The 22,777-nt window shown below is 39.7% G+C and overlaps 1 protein-coding gene across 7 annotated transcripts in view; it reads left to right on the top strand.

Annotated features, from left to right (window-relative positions):
- ZNF385D (zinc finger protein 385D) overlaps positions 1 to 22,777 on the top strand; it is an 897,446-nt gene that overhangs the window by 867,375 nt on the left and 7,294 nt on the right. For all 7 annotated transcript variants that reach the window (XM_084794479.1, XM_084794483.1, XM_084794480.1 and 4 more), the window contains one exon: positions 8,157 to 8,396. In XM_084794479.1, coding sequence (XP_084650605.1) covers positions 8,157 to 8,396 — 240 coding nt within the window. The remainder of the gene's footprint in view (positions 1 to 8,156; positions 8,397 to 22,777) is intronic.

Here is a 22,777-nt window from a genome sequence, read left to right as displayed (position 1 = left end):
TACAAGTTAAGGACACAAAATGCCTTCTTATTTCTTGCCTACAACATTTGGACAGGGGAGAAAGGTTGCTGCTGTATTTTCTAAGCAAATGGCTACCATGGCCACTAGCTGCAAAAGCAAACCTTTGAATTTTTTTTCCAGATAAGGAATAAAGACATAGGCATCAATGTTAGCAAAATGGGAACTTACTTCTATATACAGTTTTTTTTTTTAACCTCTGAAAGCCTTTGAATCATGTGAATCACTATCCATAGACTGATTTACTTTTCTCCTTTGTCCTACTAAGGTAAGACATTATCTAAGAAGCCTTTCTAATCTTATGATATTTGTGGGAATTTGAATAAAAGTGGCCCTCATAGGCTCATGGAAAGTGGTCTTATTGAGAGGTGTGGCTGTTTTGAAGGAATTGCATCATTGCAGGATGTGATTTGAGGTTTCATATGCTCAAGCCAGACCCAGTCTCACTCTCTTCCTGCTGCCTGCTTATCCAGATGTAGAGCTTTTAGCCATCTCTGCAGCACCATGTCTGCCCAGGTGTTACCATGCTTCCCACCATGATGTTAATGGACTAAACATCTGAACTGTAAGCCACCCTCAATTAAACATTTCCTTATAATATCAGGAACTGTCTGTGCCATGTCCTCTGTTGCCTGCTCTTCAATCACCTCCCCTGACAGGGTGGATTTGCCAGGATATAGAGGAAGAGGATGCTGGCAGCCCTGATGAGACCTGATAGACTGGGGTCAGTTGTTAGGGAAGGAGGGCTCCCCTTTTTTGAGGACTAGGGGAATGGAATAGGCGGGAAGAGGAAGGGAAGGTGAGATAGGGAGATAGGGAGAAAACAAGGGAGGGGCTACAATCCAGATGTAAAGTGAATAAATTTGAAGAAATAGGTTTTTTAAAAGGAAAAAAAAAAGATTTGCTATGGCCATGAAGTCTCTTCACAGCAATAAAAGCTCAAACTGAAATAGCATCCAGTTGTTTAAATTAGCTTTGGAACACACTAACTTTTCCCTTTTGCAATTAGCAGCAATAATACAGAATCTGACAAATTGCACACACTTATCTTGGCGTTTATTAGCTCTGTGTACAGTGGCCAGAGCTACCCAAACAGACTGAGCCAGGCTAGTGAATGACTTATATTAGTGTCATTTACCTTCAGAGAAGATGAAATAACTGGATTATAGGAAACCTCTAAGAGAAGGAAGCAGAAAATGGATTCTCTTAGAAACACACACTTTACTTATGGACTCCATTCCTGTTAGAAAAAAAAAGCTTGTTTTTACTGCTGATAGAAGATCCATTGGGCTCTGCATAAAATATCTGAATGTGTGTTTCTACATTCTTGATTATAAAAATTAATTTTCAAGATCTGCCTCTCATGACAGAGAAGTTCATGATGTGCCTGGTACCATTATGCACTCATGCCTGTGAACACGTGTATTTGCAGTATTCGTTGTTGCTGTAGATGGGTCTCTTTTTGACAAAAGATTTATTGTAATTTTATGTGTGCATAAATATATAAGTAGATATGGATATAGATATAGATTATGGGGGGGGGGATACCCACAAAGTCCAGAAGAGGTATTGAATCTCCGTATATCTGGAGTTCCAGGCAACCTAACATGGGTGCCTGGAACTTAACTTTGGTCCTTCTAGAAGAGCAACAAGAGCTCTTAACTCCTGAGTCATCTTTTCAACCTCAAATTTCTGTTTGTCTGTTTTGTTTTGTTTCTTTTCTGCTTTTCTGAAATTGCACTCATGGGTGTTCAATTTGTCCTGACTTTCTTGAGACACACAGACAGTGCCATTTTTTGCACAAATAGAACCACGTCCCTGAGCTCCCTCAGCCATAGGCAAGCAAGGACACTGAGGCACTCAGTTCTTGTTTTTCTTTTCTTAAGTATGTGACTGGCTGTCTAAGTGCTATTTAACTTCACAGCTGACACCAATAAATCTGAGCCAGAAACTGACTGGCAGTTATGTCCGTGGTGATTTTGAAGTACGGTTCGCACAGCTGCAGTAATACTTGGTGAACTGTTAGAAAAGCAAGAACCCAGGCTCCCACCCAGTCTGTACTGAGTCAGAGAGTGGAGCTGGAATTTGAAATCTCTCTTTGTAAACTGTTCTTGTGGTCAGGAGGCCAAGGGAAGTTGAGGATTACTAATTTACAGGAACACGATTGGCCTTGGTTCTTGGATGTTTCTAACAGTCTGCCTGTCACAGTGAGATACTGGGGGACCCAATGCAGTAGAGAATGAAAGTGTTTTCAAAGTACTTGGGTAAAATGAATAAGGGTAGAAACTTAGTTAATGAGACCAAAGAGACTCTGTTTATACTGCTGGTCAGTTTTCAGTCTAGCACTTGACAAAGATAGGAACACAACCTTTGAAAGGATAGAAAAAGCCTAACATCCCAAATCTGATGACAACAACATCGCTTACCTAGCAGATCCTAGTCTAACTGTGGCATATTAAACCAGGTAACATATAGGGATTAGAAACATGCTTACATCAAAAAGTTGAACTTCTGGTGTGATTAAGCATTTACATTCTTATCTTTCTGTTACCAACCAAGAAGATGTCAGAACACTAACTGAGGCTGGGAACGCACACGAAGGCTTTCGCCCTGGGTGGTATTCCTTCTATGTGGAATATAGACCCTGGCTGATGCAGGATTATTAACATTATGTTTATAGAGGCATTGCCACTTATAGTTTAGAAACTTTACATGAAACTTACCTTTGGACCTCTTACCAAAACATCAGACTAAGCTGCACAACTGTCTATGCAGTTGGCCTGCATCACTCAGTTTCAATTTCAACTTCTTCTATTGGCTTGGTTTGTTTAGAAGAAATGTTTACCTGGGCAGTGAAGTGTACTTTTATTTGCTGACATTCCAGTTCAAACTAGTGTGATCGTGTAGAAAGGTCAAGGATAATTGAAAGTTGTACAGAGTGACGATAAAAAAATAGATCTCAGCTGTGCTTCACCAACTACTGAAATATTCACCTCACCTTGGGGTGAATATTTTGGCCATGAGACAACTCCCTTTCTCTTTCATTTTCTTTTCTCTTTTTCATCTCACTTTCTACATTTAATTTTTTTCTTTTCCTTCCTTCCTTCTTTTCTTTCTTTCTTTCTTTCTTTCTTTCTTTCTTTCTTTCCTTCCTTCCTTTTAGCATAAGCTCACAAATATCTAACTGGGAAGGTCTAGCACTTCTTAAATAACCACAAAGAAATCTGATCTTCCTGCCTCTACTTTCCAAGTGTTGGGATTATAGATATGTACCACTGGGTGCCGCTTGGAAGCAGTGCTGGCCATAGGACCCTGGGCTTTCTACAAGCTATACTTGATCTTGTCAGCATATTCGAGAGTTCCAGTATTTGCTTACTAGCAAGTGTGAGCGTTAAATTCCCATGGGGAAGGAAGAAACAAATCAAGGCAATTCCACCTTCGCTCCACAGGAAAATGTGAGGATTGCCTGGGAGTCACAGCATTGATCCTTGGTGCCTGTTAGGAATGTGGTGGGACTCAGCTGTGTTTTCCCCCTTGGTTCTAAAGTCCATCTCTAGGGTAACACATGTCTAAGTGATGTGGCTTCTCTGCTTTGTTATACTGATTTCAAAGTGTGGATAATTTCTAGACTCCTTCATGCTTTGTAGATTAAAAAAAAAAGAAAAGAAAAAACCAACAGTACTTAGAATGGTATTTATAGAAGATGGAACTGCAAATAGGCCACTCTGAATACTGACATACATAGATTCTTTTAATTCTCAATTAAATATCACTCCACAAAGTATTATTAATCTGTTTGGACGGCAGAGCAAAATAGTGACCCTAGCATTATGAATACTCGCTACGGGGCCCTGGCAGAAAGATAACACAGAAATACAGGCTCACAGTGTCACCCCCAACCCCGAATCTCGCCCATTATTTTCAGCTCCCTGTCACATATATTGTTCCTAGAGACACTGGCTGAGCAGTGCCCAGAAATTTGGCCAGCCTTAGGGGAGCACTGGGCAGAGTGAATTATGACCCCCTGTCATCTGTGTTTTGTGGTGGCGCAGCTATACTAAAGGCCACCATGATCATGATTCCTACCACTCTGCATGAGAGGTAATTTGGCAGATGTGGTTTCTCCTCTTTCCTTTTCAGTCTGAGGGAGCATGAGCAGTGCATCCAAACATGATTAGAGAACTGTGGTTAGCTTGGAGTAGGATTAGTTGCGTTTCAAGCAAAATGGTTGAGACGTTATCTTTTAGACTTCACGGTAATCCATGGCTCATTCAAAATCGTTTGCAAAGTCTAATTTGATCAGTAAGGAACTGAGTGAAGGGTCAGTGTAACCAAAGCAGTCTGAATTCAGATCGCTGTGCTCCCTGCTACAGCTTCATCTGTTGGAATGCCCCCAAAATTTTCAGCCCTCGGTTTCTATGTGAAGCTGGGTACAAAAATGATAGACAGTGTTCAGGTTTTCCTGAGTTGAATGAGTTAATACTTACAAATGCATAAAAAGTGCCTCACGTTGCTGATGCCTTCCTTCATTTTGTTATATTAATATTTATAGAGTGCCTGGTCTGTGCAAAGTACAAAAAGAATAGTGAACAGATGAAGAGTAAAGCCTGTACAAACTTGGTGTTTGAGGTTTTGGTAGTGTTTCTCTGAGCTCTTTCACCACTAAGCACATGATCTGTATTTAAGGACTTGTTACCCACAGTGGCTTATCACTGTAGTTAGCTGCTTGGTGGAAAACATTGATAGAATGGAGTTTAAAGACTTGAGTTATTTCAGAGTAAGATGTTAGGCTCGAGTTTAGAAGTGGGTTTTGAAATATCAAGTTTGAGTTTTCACTTGAAAGCATAGCTTGCCTGCGGAAATTTTCCTAAAATGCTTTGGTCTAAAATTGTGAACTATGTTGTATAGCCCTGGATGTTCCTTCTGACAGCAAAAGGACTTGCTTTTCCCTGTACTTAATAAACTTAAATTTTAAGTATTATATTTACAAGTAAATGGAGCAACTCTCCGTACCCTATACCAATTCCCCTACATTGTTAATATTTCAAAGTGCTGTGATTTGTTTGTTAAAAACTAATTAACTCAGACTGATAAGCAGTTTCCTACAGCCCATGCAGTATTCCAACTTCTTGAGGAGTTCTGGGCGGGGGGCGGGGGGGGGGGGGGCAGGATGTTGGGAGTATTGTTTGTTTGCATCAATACTGTATCCTGTCATTCAGTCATCATGTCTCCTTGAGCATCCTGCACTGTATGTTTCTAAGACATCCTGTGTCTTGATGGGAGGATCAATGGTCAAGAAGTAGGTAGAGTGCCTCTGGATTTAGATTTGTTTTCCGGGGCTAGATAGGAGTTTCAGGTTTCAAGGATGAAGGCCATAAGGGGCTTTCTTAACCACCCAATGTGCTGGTAAACTAACCTGCCTTAAACATTCTTCCTTTTTTTGAAAATTACATTTCAGTAGGGGAAGGTGTTTGTGTGTCCCTGTGCATCAATCCATCCATCTACTTGTCTGTCTGTCTGTGTGATGTCATAGAACACATATTTAGGTTAGGGAACAACTTGAAACAATTTATTCTGTGCTTACACTGTGTTGGATACAGGGGCTTAGGGTAAGTTATAAGGCTTGGTGATAAGTGACTTAACTCACTGAGCCATGACCAGCCTTGAACATTCTTCTAATGGGTAAATAAGAATTATGTATAATTCATGAATTAATGTATCATGTTATAGAAACACTTTTCTAATTTTATTACCTAATAAAATTATTATTTATTTATTTTAAATAGGTTATAACCCTGGATTATTCTATTATAGATAAAACAAATATAAGGAAAATATTTGTCTTTTTTAAATGAATAGGAATCTTCCCTTTATAAAACCAAGATATACACATTAAATTTAAAATTAACAAAATTAACTTTATATCTTTTTCAAATTTTCTGCAAGCTTTAAAAATACTAAACACATTTTCAGCTATGTGCTTAAAAAAATAGGCAACAAATTAGACATGTGAGAAATGAAGTATTTAGCTATGAATTCCCAGTAGATTGTCTCAAGTGAGGAATCTCCATAATGGTGTTAAGTCTTCACTAAATTTTATGCACAGAATCTGGTATCTTTCCCCTTAGTCTTTGGAATAACTAAGCATTATCCTCTGAATGAAGGACAATACACTAGTATATCTATTACATGGATTGGATGAACCATGATTGCATTTTACAATTTACAAACAAATCTTCCTGTAAGTAAGAACATTGTTTTAGGATCAATATGGTCTATGTTATATACCCTTTTCAGATCAATACTTAGAAAGAAGGATACTGGCCCAGAGGCAGTGCTATTAAGAGGATGCTATTACCAGGGAAATCATCCCATGAATTAAGTACCGAGAGCAGTACACTGTGACTTCATTTTGTGTCCACACTGGTTTTAAATATGATAATTACAATTGTTATTACCTATAGAACTGAGTATAAACAAACCCAGTGATTGCAGTGCACAGCTGCTTCAGGTCTTACCATGGATAATCATTGTCATAACAAAAATTGCCATTCACATCAATTTTTTTTAAATTTCTGATTTCAACATGTCAGGAAGTATTTTACCTTGCTTCAGTCTATTCTACTGTGTGGCTCTGGAGAATGTCCTTAAAGTCTGTAACTTATTAATTTACCTTACCCAATTGAGACTTAAATGAAATGGTTTAAAAAGTATAAAGATTAGTTTTAATCATATACACTCTTGGTAAACGATGTAATAATTTCACAAATAAGTGTTTTCAATCATTAATGTGGACAGTGAGCAGCTATAGAACCATCTGAAAGCTATTGATTTTATGCTACTTCTAGATTCTTAGAGATATGTAGGACCTATTGCCTAGTTTTGAACAATGCAAGTCTATTGGATCATCCACGATTGCAAGGAGGCCACTGTCCCATATACTCATACCTGAAAGCATTAGCCTCAGATTTTTCAGTGTGGTATGACACAGTGACCATATCAGCCTATAAAGTGACATGTGGAAAGGCAATTTACGTACAACTGGAGAGGCAGGCAGGCTGAGAGTATTTCAGAGGTACTAGGTTAAGAATCAGTTGAGAAGTCGGGCATGGTGGCAGGTGCCTTTAATCCCAGAACTTGGGAGGCAGAGGCAGGTGGATTGCTGTGAGCTCAAGGCCAGACTGGTCTACACAGTGAATCCAGGAAGCCAAGGCTACACAGAGAAATCCTGTTTTGGAAAAAAAGAAAGAAAGAAAAGAAAAAGGAAAAAAAAAGAAAAACAAAAAACTCAGTCTAGAAACAGAAAAAGTGTGAACACAGTGATCATGGAGGTAGTTTCACTGTGAAGGTTGATCTCTCTATATTTAGTATCAGACTTTAGAGCAAGAAAGTTGTTGTTTTATAGTGCATCAACACTTCATGGTCACCAATGTCTTGAAACATTGAAGTGATGTGACAAGCCTGGGGTGCCTGGAGAGTAGTGTCTACTGACAGACTACTCAGGCCATGATTTTCCTGCACACATGCAGAAACAGTGTATATGGCTAATAAATAGTCAGACAAGAGTTCCACTTATGTTCTATCATGGATTTCAGCAACAGTATTACACTATATAATTCTTTGTCAGTGCAGCCATGGTTCAAAAAGCTGCTGAACTGAACAGAGCAATTTATATTTCTTGTGTACGTGTACCAAAGGATTCATACTATTTTTTAAATAAAGAAGTAAATGTAGTAGAAAGATAGGAAGACAGTAACCAAGAAAGAGGAGAACAGGTAAGGACTTGTATCGTTTATCTTTATTTTTAAAAACTTGCATACAAATGCTATATAAAGAGTTTAACGTATTATCAAAATTCCCCAGGGAGGCAGTGTTTTCAGGGAAATGTGTGTTATACCTGTTCTCCCACAGAAGAGTTTCTAACTGTACTAGTGGGTATTTTGAAATGTCATCTTACTTTTGTTTTAATGTGTGAAATTAATCAGGGTCATTTTTGGTGGCTGTCAGGATTACCTCCCAGATGATAAGCACTGCTGCGATCATTATTAGCAGAATGCCACATTCATGATGTGTTTCTAAGTAAGGAAAGGTGACACTGTGACTTCCTAACTCATTGTCCTATGTTGTTTTCAACACAGACAGTGCCACAGGGACATCAGTAATATCAACAACGACGAGTGTTGAAATACGCAAGAACACTTCAGGAACGACTGAGATCACCTCTAAAGTGGAGAAAAGCCCCACGGCAGTGGCAGCCACTGGCACCAATCCAAGTCCCTCCACAGAGACTGAGGAAGAAAAGGCGAAGAGGCTGCTTTACTGTTCGCTATGCAAGGTGGCTGTGAACTCTGCCTCACAGCTGGAGGCTCACAACAGTGGTGAGATGCAGCCTTTTCTTTCTTTCTTTCTTTCTTTCTTTCTTTCTTTCTTTCTTTCTTTTTTTTTTCTTTTTTCTTTCTTTTTTTTTTTTTAATCTCAACTGGCCTGCAATTATCTTCCTCTGAACAGATTAGATCTTTTGCAACAGGGAAAACAGTGGTGACAGAAAACTGGCAATTACTACATGGAATTTATCAGCTGGTAAAACATAAAAACGACTGGCAAAATATAATTTATATGGGGACAAAGGAAGATTTGTAAGGCTTGCGGTCTGCAGGGTGTATGTGTGTGTGTGTGTGTGTGTGTGTGTGTGTGTGTGTGTGTGTGAAACATCAGAAAAGAAAGTAAAAGTTTAGACTTATGTGCTTTCTACCATTGCTTCTATATTACCATATACTTGCTTCCAACTGAAGCCTCTCACCCAACCCATAGTGTTGCTACAACCCAGGAACAGTTCTTATTATCTTTTGTTTTATTTTGTTTTGTTTTGTTTCCAATGGTAAGTGATGTCTCTGTGGTGTGTTCAAGGAAGCTCTTATTAGTTACACCAGTGAGGCATTAATCATTTAACTGACTCATAGAAAAGACCATGGGACCAACTGGCAGAACCATGATTCAAGCCCTTTTCTCTTATGAAGTATTTTTAAAAGAGATATTTCTATCTTATATGCATGTTTGTGTGGGGTATGCACATAAGAGTGTAGGTAAAAAAAAAATGTAAAAGTCTCTGGAATTAGGGTTTGGAAACTGGGAAGTAAACTTAAGTCATTAACATGCTTGTCTTAGCTAGGGTTAGAATGTTTGTGATGAAACACCATAACAAACATTAACTTGTGGAGAAAAGTATTTATTTGTATTACACTTCCACATCACTGCTCATCACTGGAGAAAGTCAGGACAGGGACTCAAACAGAGCAGGAACCTGGAAGCAGAAACTGATTCATAAACCATCAAGGAATGGTGCTTACAAGCTTGCTCCTCTGCTTTCTTAGAGAACCCTGGACCACCAGCACAGGGGTGGAACCACCCACAATGAGATATTCTTCCTCAGTCAATCACTAATTAAGAAAGTGATCTACAAATTTCACGATACTCTTGTTTTTAATAGCTGAGTACTATTCCATTGTGGAAATGTACCACAGTTTCTTTAGTCATTCTTCAATTGAGGGGACTCTAGGTTGTTTCCAGATTCTGGCTATTACAAATAAAGCTTCTATGACCATAGTTGAGCAACTGTCTTTGCTGTATGGTAGAGCATCTTTTGAGTATATGTCCAGGATTGGTGTAGCTGAGTCTTCAGGTAGAGCTATTCCCAGTTTTCTGAGAATGCGCCAGCTTGGTTTCCAAAGTGGTTTTACCAGTTTGCACTCTCACATGGAAGAGAGCCAACTCCTGACACTATTAAAGATACTCTACTATGCTTGCAGACAGAGACCTAACAGAATTGTCCTCTGAGAGGCTCCACCCAGCAGCAGTTTGAAATGCTGAGACCCAAAGCCAAACATTGAGTGAAGCATAGGAAGTCTAGTGGGAAAATGGGGGGGGGGGTGGATAAAAGAATGTAGAGGTGATAAGAGCTCCACAAGATAACCAATAGAGCCAAATAACCAGGGTCCAGAGGTGTCTGTGGACAATGCATGGACTGGACCTATATCCTCTACAAAGATGTAGCCCATGGGCAGTTAAGGCTTCATGTGGGTCTACTAGTAAGGGGAGCAAGGGTTGACTCTGTTGCCTGCTTTTCCATCACTTCCTCCTGATAGGATTGCCTTGCCAGACCAGAGGGGAAGAAGACCAGATCAGTCCTGGGTAGAGGGTTCCACTTTTCTGAGGAATAGGGGAAGGTGGAGGAGGAAGGAGGGTGGGACTGGGAGGCGAAGAGAGGAGGCAGGGGGCTACAACTGGGATGTAAATTAAATTAAATTAATTAATTAATTAATACAAAAAGAAAATATCTATAGTCTGATCTTGTGGAGGCATATTTCATCAAGGCTCCCTCTGTCAAATGGCAATAGTTTGTGTCAGGTTGACATAAATCTAGCTAGCACAAATGGTGTTTATTGCTGAGTCATATCTCTAGCCATTTATTTTATATATTCTATTTTGAGCTAGAATCTTACAGTGTATTGCTGGATGGCATGGAACTTGCTGTGTAGACCAGCCTATCCTCAGACTTACAAAGATCCCTCTGCCTCTCCCCCATTGAGTGATGATATTAATAAAACAGAAAGAAATGAACTAGAATATGAAGGATCAGAAAACAATTAGCCTTTCAGTATGGTTCCATAGAATTGCTTTTTGTATTTGGATGTGTGAGATACATACATACATATATACACACGTACACACATATACATTTGTGTAAAAATATGTAAGTGTGTGCATGTGTGACATATATACACACATGCCTCTTTTTAATCTGTGTATGCATATTTAAAAATATAATCTTTTCTCTAAAACTTGACTTGATTGACAAAATCAACCTTAAGCTAAAATTCAGGCTTCGGGGCCCAGATCTGTCAATGGATATAGTGGATGGGGAATCATAGTGATTCATGGCCTAATTTCACGTTGCTGGTGTACGCTGTACCACTAGCCAATGGTAGTACTACACAGGTGATATTTAAATTTTGACTTTGTGCTCTGAAAAGAGACCGCAAGTGGAGCATAATTCATCTAGTTGCAGTCAGCAGCATTCATGAGTTTGTAAACAGAGAAACACAGACAAGCCTCCTAAGTCAGCATCTCCATCATGCAGGTCTACTTTGATACTTTGATGTTCAGACATCAAGAGCCAGTAAACACCATCAAAACCCATTTACTCTCACAAAGTGTGATCATTCTATGTAATGACAGAGGAGTACATTTATTTTAGAATTGGCCAAATTTACAACTCAACCATGCCTGTGTGTTTGAAGTTATAAATTTATAAGATTTTAGAGCATCTTCAATTATCTTAAGAAATATTTGATTTAAGGGCAAAGGAATCATGTTTCACTATATCACATGAGGTCATTATTTTTATATTCCAGTTGTGTGCTCTTAATTCTACTTTGCATGTGAAAATGCCCCATGAAAGCATATATATGTATCTATCCAGTCACAACACGTGAGGACAGGTCTCACTTTGGAAAGAGACAAAGAACCCTCGGTGTTCTTCTACTGACAAAGCTGAGGATGGCTGCAAGCATCTCATCTGAAAGGTCAAAGAGATGGCTATGTGACCCTTGTTCCTCCTGTCCCTCTACAGGACTGTTCCTTTTGGACAAGCAGCCTGTGATGACCACTACCACTATCCCTCTGCTTGCCAAACTTTGAGTCATCTTCTTCCTTGCATTTTCCTTTCTGAATCAGAAAGATGTTTCTATTTGGAAAGTACCACCAGAGTCCCTGACTCACTTAGGTCTTGCCCCTACACTTGAACTACAAGGCTGTGTCAAGACTAGAAGTGGCAAAGGAAGAAGACAAAAATAGCCATTAAGTTTTGATCCCTTCTCAACACATACTGTACTTGATTCCAGATGTGTTCTATTTTAGTTAACTACGAGAGTGTTAAGAGGCTACAGTATCTGGACTTTATCCTCTGTGCATCTAAGAGGATGCAGTAGTGTCCACATCCACACCCTGCTGCACATGAGTAACACATGAGCTACTTCTGGATCTTTTACTTGCAGTCTTCTGTAGGGAAATCTAATGAAGAAAGCCTCCATATGTGGCCCACTCCTGCCAGGAATGGTTGCAGAGTTGAAGGATTCAACATAGGATTGTTGTTGGGTAATTTAGTTTGACTTCCTAGAGTAGCAGATTCTGAGGCAGAGACCTGACAGCAAATAGTAGTACATAGAGAGTAGAGGAACCAAAGCTTGGGGATGAAGAAATACAAAGGAAGAAGGGAAATCAGACAACATAAAATAAATTGTTTTATTTAACCAATTTTCATTTTGGGCTTCTGGAGTGACCAAGCAAAACTCGTAATATTGGGTGGCTCAGTGGTTGAGAGTGCTTGCTGCTCTGCCATAGGAGTAGAACTTAGTTCCTAGTACAAGTGGCTGAACTTCCAGCTTCAGGAGATCCAATGCCCTCCCCTGGCCTCTGAGCCACTCACATGCACTTACATGCATGTGAAATACCTAAAGGAGTCCCCAACCTAAGAGGTACCAGCTGTCCGTATCAGAAAGGATACTGTTGTCCATCAGTTGTACCACTAGTACCATAACCATGAGACTCTGGCAAAGCATCTGGTCCTCAAAGGCACTCTTACACACATTCTCTCTCTCTCTCTCTCTCTCTCTCTCTCTCTCTCTCTCTCTCTCTCTCTCTCTCTCTCTCTCACACACACACACACACACACACACACACACACACACAAACACAGAATTAAATCTTTTTTTTTTTAGCTTTTCTGTTCACTTTGACAAAATAAAATATAATAAGATAAATAAAAACCATGATGTCAAGGCTAGAAGACATGCAAACCTAACAGAAGGAAAAGAGTCCCAAGAGCAGGCACTGGAATCATAGACCCACTTGCTCATAAACTCAAGAGTCCCATTAAAAATACTAAGCTGAAAGCGATACTATCTATACAGAGGATCTGATACAGAACTGTTTAGGTCTTGTGTATGCTGCTTTAGTCTCTCCCAGTTTATCTGAACCTTGCTCAGTAGATTCAGAAGGCCTTGTTCTCCTGGTGTCCTCCATCCCCTTTGACTCTTAGAATCTTTCTGCCTCCTCTTCAGTGGGGTTCCCTGACCTCTGAGGGGAGGAATTTGATCTCTTTTCAGGAGAGACATTCCTTTTAAATCTGTGTGTTTCAAGGACTCTCTCTCTCTGTATATTATCTGTCTGGCTATGGGTCTCTCTATCAGTTTGTATCTGCTGCAGGAACAAGCTTCTATTATGATGAGTGTATAAAAGCACTGATCTACAAGCACAGCAGAATATCACTTGGAGGTTTTTTTTTTAAATCACTTTATTGATACTTATTTGATTTTTATTTTGGGGGTTTTCAAAACAAGGTTTCTCTGTGTAGCATTGGCTCTCCTGGACTTGCTTTGTAAACCAGGCTGGCCGCGAACTCAGAGATTCACCTGCCTTGGCCTCCCCAAGTGCTGGGATTACAGACGTTTGTCATTGTGCCGGCCTGATATTTATTTTTTCTCTTTGTTTGTTTCTTTCTTTCCTTCTTTGATTTGTTTTGTTTTATACCAGCAGTGTTTACATTTACTCTAGGTCTCTGGGCTAGCTAGTCTCTGGTTCTTGTCACTTAAGCAGTGTCAAGTATGGGTTCCTAGTTGTGGCGTGAATTCCTGTCAAACCAGACATTAGTTTGTTGTTCTCACTACCTTTGCCCCACCATTGCCTGCCTGAGCATATATCGCATGCAGAACAGATTGTAAGTCAAAGTTTCTGTGGCCGAGTTGCTGTTCGATTTTCTCTTTTCGTAACCTACAGAGTACCGAGTAGGCACTAGCTACATTTTTTTTCTTATTCACTGAGTTGTTTGGAAGTTGTACTTGTCAATGGGCCATTGAGTCAGTTTGTGGCGAGCAACCTATTGTCTTAGCAAGAACTTGGGCTGTTTAAGGATTTCCATGGAACCTTCTTGGCCAACAACTCAGTGGAATGCAACTCAGTCTGGTTTGGTGACAAGTGATGACCAATTGGGACTCTGTATACCCCATTATTAGGAGACCGTATTAAGATCTCCTTCATATATTTTAAGAAGTTTCTACTACACTAGGCTTCCATATTATCCCTTAAATGCCCCTCAATTCTAGATGTCTTTTCCTGCATTCCCTCCCTCACCTTTATCTTCTCTTCCTTTCTTCACCTGATCCTCCCATTCCTGTCCTTACCCACTCCCAGTTCACCCATAAAATTTATTCTGTTTCCTCATTCCAGGGAGATCCATGTGTCTCCTTTAGTCCCTTCCTTTATATGTAACTTCACTGACTCTATGGATTGTAGGTTACTTATCAGAATAGAATAAATCATAAAATGGGACCTTGGTTTGGGCAGGAAATGTAGGCCAGTCAGACGCTGTGATTTAGTTCCCAGAACTGAAAATAGAAGTCGTCATTTTGCATGTGACCCTCTCCTCTTGGGTTTGGAAGAAAGAATGACAGAATTCAGAACTGAACTAGTTTTAATGCTGCTTTTTTATCCTTATTATCATTGTGCTACCATTTCTTTTTTGTCATCTACTGTGCCATTTCTAAATGGATGTAGTAGTACAGGGATCATGAGCCAAGCATCCACTATGCACAGCCCTTTGAACTGCTAGGAGTTTCCTGATAAAACAAAATTTATAACTGGATTTGTGTGTCAGGACCCCAGGTTTATGCCCACTGAGAGATAACCTTCTCCTGTTGGAATAAATGGTTCCCTTCCCTGCCCCCTCCCCCCATGGTCACTCTATTTCCCACATAATCAACACAGACCTGCTACATTTGAAATAAGCTTCAAGCACCATAACTGAGCAGATATTGATCTGTTCTACTTGATTTTTCTATCCTGGCTATCTCCCATCCATGTGTTCATTAACCTGTCCCAGGCTGTTCCTGTTCCATTTTGTGCTCATGGCAACTCCCCCATGGTGACCTGCTCTTTGTAGCATGGCAACTTTCTTCTTCCTCTTCTCTCCCTCTCTCTCCCACCACCTGGGACACCCTCACCCAACCCCCACCCTCAGTTATAGACTTCTTTATTAACCAATCAGAACTGGGGTATAATTTTACACAACAGTGAGGCAGGAGATTCCTCAATAGCAATGACAATAGCAGAATCTGATAGCATTTTGTACCCTGCTAGTTTATCAATTATGCCTTAATACAGTGTGAATGGAGATCACTTCTACATTCTCCTATAGTAACCACATCCGTTATTTCAAATTTAGGCCAGTAGGATTGTGCATTGTTCTTCACTGATGTCTTTAGAGCTGCTGGCTTACAATGCTAGTTCAATGCAGATTGAAGGGTTCAGTTTGTCCATTTAGTGATGGACTCAGAGAAAGCCATGATCACCTTGGGTCTTTCTACTGTCCCTTTCTCATGCTGAAGAACTCATCTTTCTTCTAGAATAAGATGTGGGCTTAAAGAGTAGCTTTCCTCAGAAGCTGCCAAGCTGCAGGGGAAGAGGATGGTTCATCTTTGTCCATATAATAATTTTCTCTTCCTCACTGAGAATTACTGATTTATTTCTAACACTTAGAAATGAATTTGTAACCCAAAACAATTACTACAAGCAAGTTTGGGTGATAAAGACTTTTATCAAAAATTGTCAATAATGCATCCTAGTAGAATTAACTAGAAGGAATTCCATTTTTGCCATCCAATACATAGATAGTCTTCTTATGAGAATATGGGCTGAGAAATTGTGTTCTCTGAGATGTGCCTCTCAGATCCATCTCTCAGTCTTGAATGGCCTCCCTTCTAGGACCATATGGTACTTTTTAAGAGTCAGATGTGGAATCAGTACAATTACATGTATCTTGGGATTGGTGAAGCCTTTTCTGTTGCTCTTTTCCTATGTTTTGCAAAGCTGTCATCATCTGACTTTGCCATTAATTGATTAGTATAATCAATGTCTTTGAGTATAGGGTTGAAGCAAGCATTCCTGCTTTGCCAGGCTTAGAAGCTCTATGGAGCTGATTAAAAGTCCCACAAGACCATGCAGAGTAGTTGAAAGAAAGCACCATGGGGACCCAGTTCTTCCCAGTGAGCAGAAAGCCCCCATTTAAACTTGCAGGTGACAGACGCTGACTATATAGACGATGCCTTTTAAAAAGAAAGTCCTCTTGACCATCCTAATTGTTCCACTAAATTTGATTTTGTTTTCCTCTATGTACTTGAAAAGAGAAACCTTTCAAGTGGTTTATAATCCAAGCTAATGGACTAATTTGGGCAGATTTGTCTGGTAATTGCATGAAACATTGACTCTGGTTTTGCTAACCCCAGGAAGAGTTTGTTCTAGCCCTCGCAAGTTTTAGTTCACTGCCAATGAACAGTGATATTTTAAAGTTTTAAGATACTTGAAAAATTTAATATTTCTTAAAATGCTTAGACATTTCTCCTTTTATTGTACCAAAATTAAACTAAGAGAAGAGAAAGTTGTCTAAAAGTTATTGGACACATGGAATATTCACAGCAATTCTTAAATCAGGACATACTATAAACAGAACACTCAAATAATGACCCACATTGCTTCCCTCTTTTTATTGCTGTGGACACTGAGGCAGAGAGAAACCCAGCATCCTTGAATCAGCAGTTTGAAAATAGAACTCTTTTGAGATTTAAAAACAAAAAACAAAACTACTTTCAGGTTGATGTAAATTAATGTCTAATGCCTCAACTAATGCATATTAATCATCTACTGTGAGGTAGCTACTAAAAGCAGAGCTATGAGCTAGACCTGGCCTCTGCCTTCAAGAAGAAGCTCTAGGCTAGTGGAGGCCAAGAATATGTAGGTGAACAAATTACTTCAGCTACTCAGCCAGGGTCAGTGTTCAGAGCTTTTTATTATTATTGAAACTCCTTGCTCTGCAGTGGGAATTTGACAGAAAAAAAAAAAAAAAAGAAGAAGAAGAAGGAAAAACCCACAGAGATGCTTCAGTCATTAAGAGCACATGCTGCTCATAAGGAGGACAGGATTCCTTTCTAAGCACCTACTTAATACTTCACTCAAGTTCCAAGTGATCTACTGCCCTCTTCTGGCACTGAGATTATCCACACACATAGTTCACATAAATCTATGCATACCAGAACACCCAAAATATACTCTTAGGCATCCCTAAATGCCCAGAGGCTCATGTGTTAAAGGCTTTGTTCCTGATATGGTAAGTTGAAAGATAGTAGAAACTTTTATAGTTAGGCCCTACCTACCTATGCATATATGGCAACACTAATTAGACTGTATAGGTTAGTTAAGGAAAAAGAAAAACCATGAAGTTGGGAGGAGGGTATTAGAGTTGTATCCAGGAGGAGTGAGAAAGGGGAGTTGTTGGTGGATAGGGTCAAAAGGTACTGTATGAAATTCACAGAGAATGTTTCAAAATATTGTACTAGAAAAAACTGTGGTAGTGGAGCACAATGAAGGTCTATGTGTCACTGGGAGTATGTTCATGAAGGAGGCTGTGGGAATCTGTCTTCTTTCTTTTCTGTCCTTTCCTGACTGTGAAAAAGCTGACTCGACCAACTTGCTTCTGCCATGAAATGCTTAGTCATCAAAAGTCCCCAAACAACTAAACCATCTAATCAAGGACTGACATCTCACAAACCGCAAACTGATGGGGCTCCTTCACTACAGCGAGGGGAAGCTGACTTGCTCAACCCCCACCTGGCCCTACCTGCTTATGAAGGAGCTTTTATATGCCCACCACTAACCTCACGTTATTTAAATTAATTTCAAGTTCAGCTTCTTATGCCTCAACTGCTAAAAAGCCATATGACAAATAGGCGTGTTTTTCACCTTGAGTATGTTGCAGTCTTGGCAAACCTTACCACTGCAGACATTTCTATGGCACAGTATACCAGCACTGTAGTTTAGAAATGTGTCTGCAGGACTGTGCAGTGAGTCATTAGGCTGACTAACCTGATGAAAAGGACCTGTACATTCCTGTGAATGTTTGGGATTTAGCTATTTCATACTTGTTGACCTCTTACTGGCTAACAAATAGAAGAAGTGACTTCAGAGCTGTGACAACACATTATTTTCTCATGATGTAGTTACAGGAAAATTCTTGCTAAATATGGCCTCATGTGCAAAGCAGTGCTGGTGAAGTCACTCACTGAGGAGTGTTCCTGCTAACTTACCCACAGCACAGTGCTTCTACTAAAAGCACAGAGCTTTATAGTGACATATGGGCAGGCACTGAACCTTTTGAGTTCTTGGAATTTGATATAAAATGTCGGGTCCCAGCCCGCGGGGAAAAATTGAATCAGGGTTCACCTGAAAGAGGGAGTGGGGGATTGAAAGTAGGATACAGATGCGAGAAATAACAAATAAAGTCAGGAAATGTCTGATCAAGATTCACTTTATTGCCAGCTAGCAGGAACATATATAAGGCAAGGTCAATAGGATCTATTCTTATCTCACTCACCCTAGCCCCCAGGCAAGAATGCAATAGCCTAAATCACTCCCTGTAGAACTTCCTAGTTCTCTGAGTATTTCCCTGTAAGAACTTCCTAGATCCTCTGGGTGTTTCCAAGTTGAGACTTCTCTACTTCTTTCAAAGGTAAATAGTCCAAGGATAGCCTAGAACACAAGACCTCGTGGTGAGGTAAAGGTCAGCAACTTGAAGGTCACAGCATACAGCCTAAGCACAGGATTTCTGACATGGCAGAATTTGGCATGGGTCCCCACAATAAAATATCTATAACTTATCTATAAATTCCTTCTTAAAAAGATCCTTGATGAAATGATATATGCCTGATGTCTTAATATTTAGGGAACTGATGCAGGAGAATTGTAAGTTCAGTGCCAAACAGGGCTATCTAATATAGTGAGGTCCTCTCTGAAAAATAAATAGGAAATAACAAGTAAAAAGAAAAATATCAAACTAGTTGTGTCTGTTGGTCAGCGTTCTATTGCTGTGAAGAGGCACCACAACTGTGGCACTTTTATAAAAGGGAACATTTAATTGAGGCTGGCTTACAGTTACAGAGGTTCAGCCCATTATCACCATGGGAGTGTGCAGGCAGACATAGCAGCTGAGAGCTCTACAACTCTATCCTCAGGCACCAGCAAGAGAGAGACGCTGAAACTGGCTTGGGCTTTTGAGAGCCCAAAGCCCCGCTCAGTCACATACGTTCTCCAACAAGGCTACATTTCCTCATCCTGCTCAAGTAAGACCACTCCTTGATGATCAAGCATTAAATATATGAAGCTATAGGGGCCATTCGTATTCAAAGCACCACACTAGCTTATGTTAAATATAAGTCAAATCACTGCTTTTGCAAATAACTAAGCATCACCTCTCATTACATTATGCTGCTATTGGTCTCTTTGTGGTTGAGTAAGGGCTGCTCTATTGAAGAAGGAATATAAAAGCATGGTGTTGTGTCCTATTCAGACAGGGCCTGATCTTAATATATTGAGATAGTCACAAGATTTTTTCATGGGAAAATATCTCAGTATTCCCCATGATCAGAGTTCTAGGGTAATCTGACTAAAAGAATATTCTGAATGTCTGTCGTTCATCTGCTTATTGGTTTATATAGGACTTCATGTTTTTATTCTCATCACATCTGCCCACTGAGACCCTCAGCCTGAACAGAGCTTCCCAAGGTTTCTTGGACCCTTGGCTCATTGTACACTTAGTCTGATAGGCCAGATTCACTCTAGCTGTCTTTTTTTTTTTCCTGCCAGTGTCTTTCTGGTGTAAAGAAAACATTCTCTTTGCCCCTGTTTGAAACACTGCTCTTACCAAACTGGAGTTTATGTTTGATCCTGGTAAAACTGGGGAACTAAGAGAAGTACTATAGTTTTTAATCACTTATGGTATTGGTTGGCCCTCTGACACCATAGATTCTGTTCTAGGTGCTTAAAGTTTGTGTATATGGTGTTTTGTTTTTTCCAGAGGTTAAAGTAAAATGTAATTAACATGGAAGTTACATTCTTTATGGGGGTCTGGGTGACAAAAGGTTAATTTTCCAGTTAAGGTTCTTGAAGAAGAGTACACAGGGCTTGTGATGCTCAACATTACTTCGACGCATGTTGATGTGCTTCTCTCTGTAGGACACAGGGGACAGTACACGCTGAAGTGCATAGCTCAGCACATCAAAAACCACCCTGCACTGTGTTGTGTGTGTGGATTACTTTAATCCAGTAAACTGACACTCATAAGCCAGATCAATGAACCTGTGAGTGAGAAGGCAGCTTGAAGGCTATTGGCAGTTTCCTGAGGCACTGAGACTACAGTTACATGGTGTTCAACATAGAAGTATAAAAGGGCATGAGGGATTTAGTTCAAGGCATTGGGATTGTTTATAAATGGGAAAATTATACATCATACCAAGATAGGTTGTAGCAAGATAAACTTTCCCTATGGGACTACCTTACTAATGCTTATGAAGTTTGGATCAAGACACTTAAAAATACTCAGATTCTTTGTTTTTACAGTACTACTTACAAAAATCCTTATCAAAGAAACTATCAAATTTGTAATAACAAGTTTAATGAGTATACTGCTTAATACAAACTAATTATTTTAGGAAGAAAAGAAGTAATTCTAATTCTCAGCACAGGATAAGTGATGATCCTGATTAATGCTGTCACCAAAAACCATATACATTTCTAAAAGAATATGCAGTTCCATAAGAATGTTTATGCACTATAACTTTTAATAAGTTTTTCAATCTTTTAAAAATTCACTTATATAAATAAAAGGATGGGAGCTGGTTTATTAGGTAAGGTAACGGCCATGCCACACCGGCCTGGCAGTTTGACTTCAATTCCTACCTCAGGGGGAGAGGAAAATACTGACTCCACAAAATTGTCCTCTGTCTACTGCAGTGTGCTATGGCTCCCTTAACACACATGCACTACCAATTAATAAGTTCAAATCGAAAATGAAAGACTGGAAAATAACAAACATTTTTTTATGTTTTGGCCAATTCTACTTGGTAAGAATGATGTTTGGTTTCTTTTTTAAAAAATCTTCTATTTTTCTAACAAATTATTTACAATTACAAGTTTATTCATTAATTAGATCTTTAATTTCTCTTTTATTCACCTTTTATTTTATACTAGCATCTAACTTGCAAAGTGGAAAAGGAAAGGGAGTCCTCAGTCTGGGGTAGAGCTCTGCAGGAGCGTGCTTGCCTGATAAATGTGAGGCTGTGGGTTCACTCCCCAGCAGCACAGAAAAAGGAGAGGCAGGAGACACAGGAGGAGAAGGAACGCTTAGAGGAGTAAGAATTGGAGGAATAGGGGGAGGAGTTTGAAGAGGAAAGATTAGAGGAAGAGGAAGGAGTTGAGGGAAAAACAGGAGGGTGAGGAGAACGACGACAAAGAGAAAGACATCCTAAGGACCTTAGAGAATGAAGAGGAAGAGAAACCCCTCCCCATTTTGGAACAGTGTTTTCCTCATCCAAGATATCCAGAACTAAACAATAGCGAACATAAACAGGATATACGAAAACCTTATGACTTACACATCCAAGCTGTGGTTTCTTCTTCCAGAAGACATGGAACTGCAGATGGAGGCCATTGTCAGTGTCAGCTTTATAAACGTGGCAGTCAACCTGACTGCCCACAGTGTCTTTCCTCAGGAGAAGTAGTCAAGGGCAGTTACAGGTTTGCAATGCGAAGCTGAGCAGGTCTCAGTTTTGCAAGATGCTCACAGAATGCTGAAACCCTAGCCAGAGGCACATATCCCAGATGCCATGATTCCGGAAGCTCTGCTAAGTAGAGAGAGGCCTGGATTATAGGGACCACAGGGTGAAGGAATTAAAAAGACTTGAAGTAAAATCCATGTTTTCAATAGCCTACAGTGCTGGGTGGAAAGGTGTCCTGAAGAAAGACTTGTATAATACTGTGCCCTAATGGCTTAGAAGTCCTTAGTATTTGAAAATGAAGCTAGGAATCTGTTTTCTGTTTCCTATAACTTCAAATGATGTTTGCTTTATCACCACATGCAAGTAACCTGACCTTTTAGCACCTGTTTTGTCATCTCTAGAAGGGATAATAATAGCACTCATTTCCAGGGTGGCAGTGAGAAGGATAAAATCTAGTATAGGCTCTAAAATGCATTAAATATTCCATGAAGGCAAGCTTCTAATGTCCATGATGCTTATATTATATTATTAACAAATATTTTTTCTATCAAAGATGTAAATGCTTTAAAAATAATACACTTTTTCCCCTGAGGTTTGCTACATTTCAAGAAAATACAGCTACCTTCACGGCTTGTACCAACTCTGAAAATCTCATAATAACTATACATTGACTAATATGGGTGACATTCTGCAACTATGTACATAATATCTGTCTGTACTTGAGGATAAATGGTAGCCAGAGAGTTTATCACTTAGATAAAGTGCCTGCTATACCAGCTTTGCTACATTTTTAGCATTCATGCACATCTCTCTCTCTCTCTCTCTCTCTCTCTCTCTCTCTCTCTCTCTCTCTCTCTCTCTCTGTGTGTGTGTGTGTGTGTGTGTGTGTGTGTGTGTGTGTGTTCTACATATTAGCTACCAGTACAAACTCACAAGTGAATCGAAGCTAAGCTGAACAAGGGATCCCTAGTGAAGGAATGAGAATTGACCAACAGTTTTCTTACACATTCCTTAGTCAAAATTACCCCATAAGTGCTTTCCATTTTGTCTGAAACGTCTGTAGAATCATCTGTTCAGACAGCCATCTATGTGTTGTTTTCTTA

Source organism: Acomys minous, assembly GCF_964271855.1.
Source record: "Acomys minous genome assembly, chromosome: 9".
NCBI classification, from domain to species: Eukaryota; Metazoa; Chordata; class Mammalia; order Rodentia; family Muridae; genus Acomys; species Acomys minous.
This window is presented reverse-complemented; position numbering and strand designations above follow the sequence as displayed.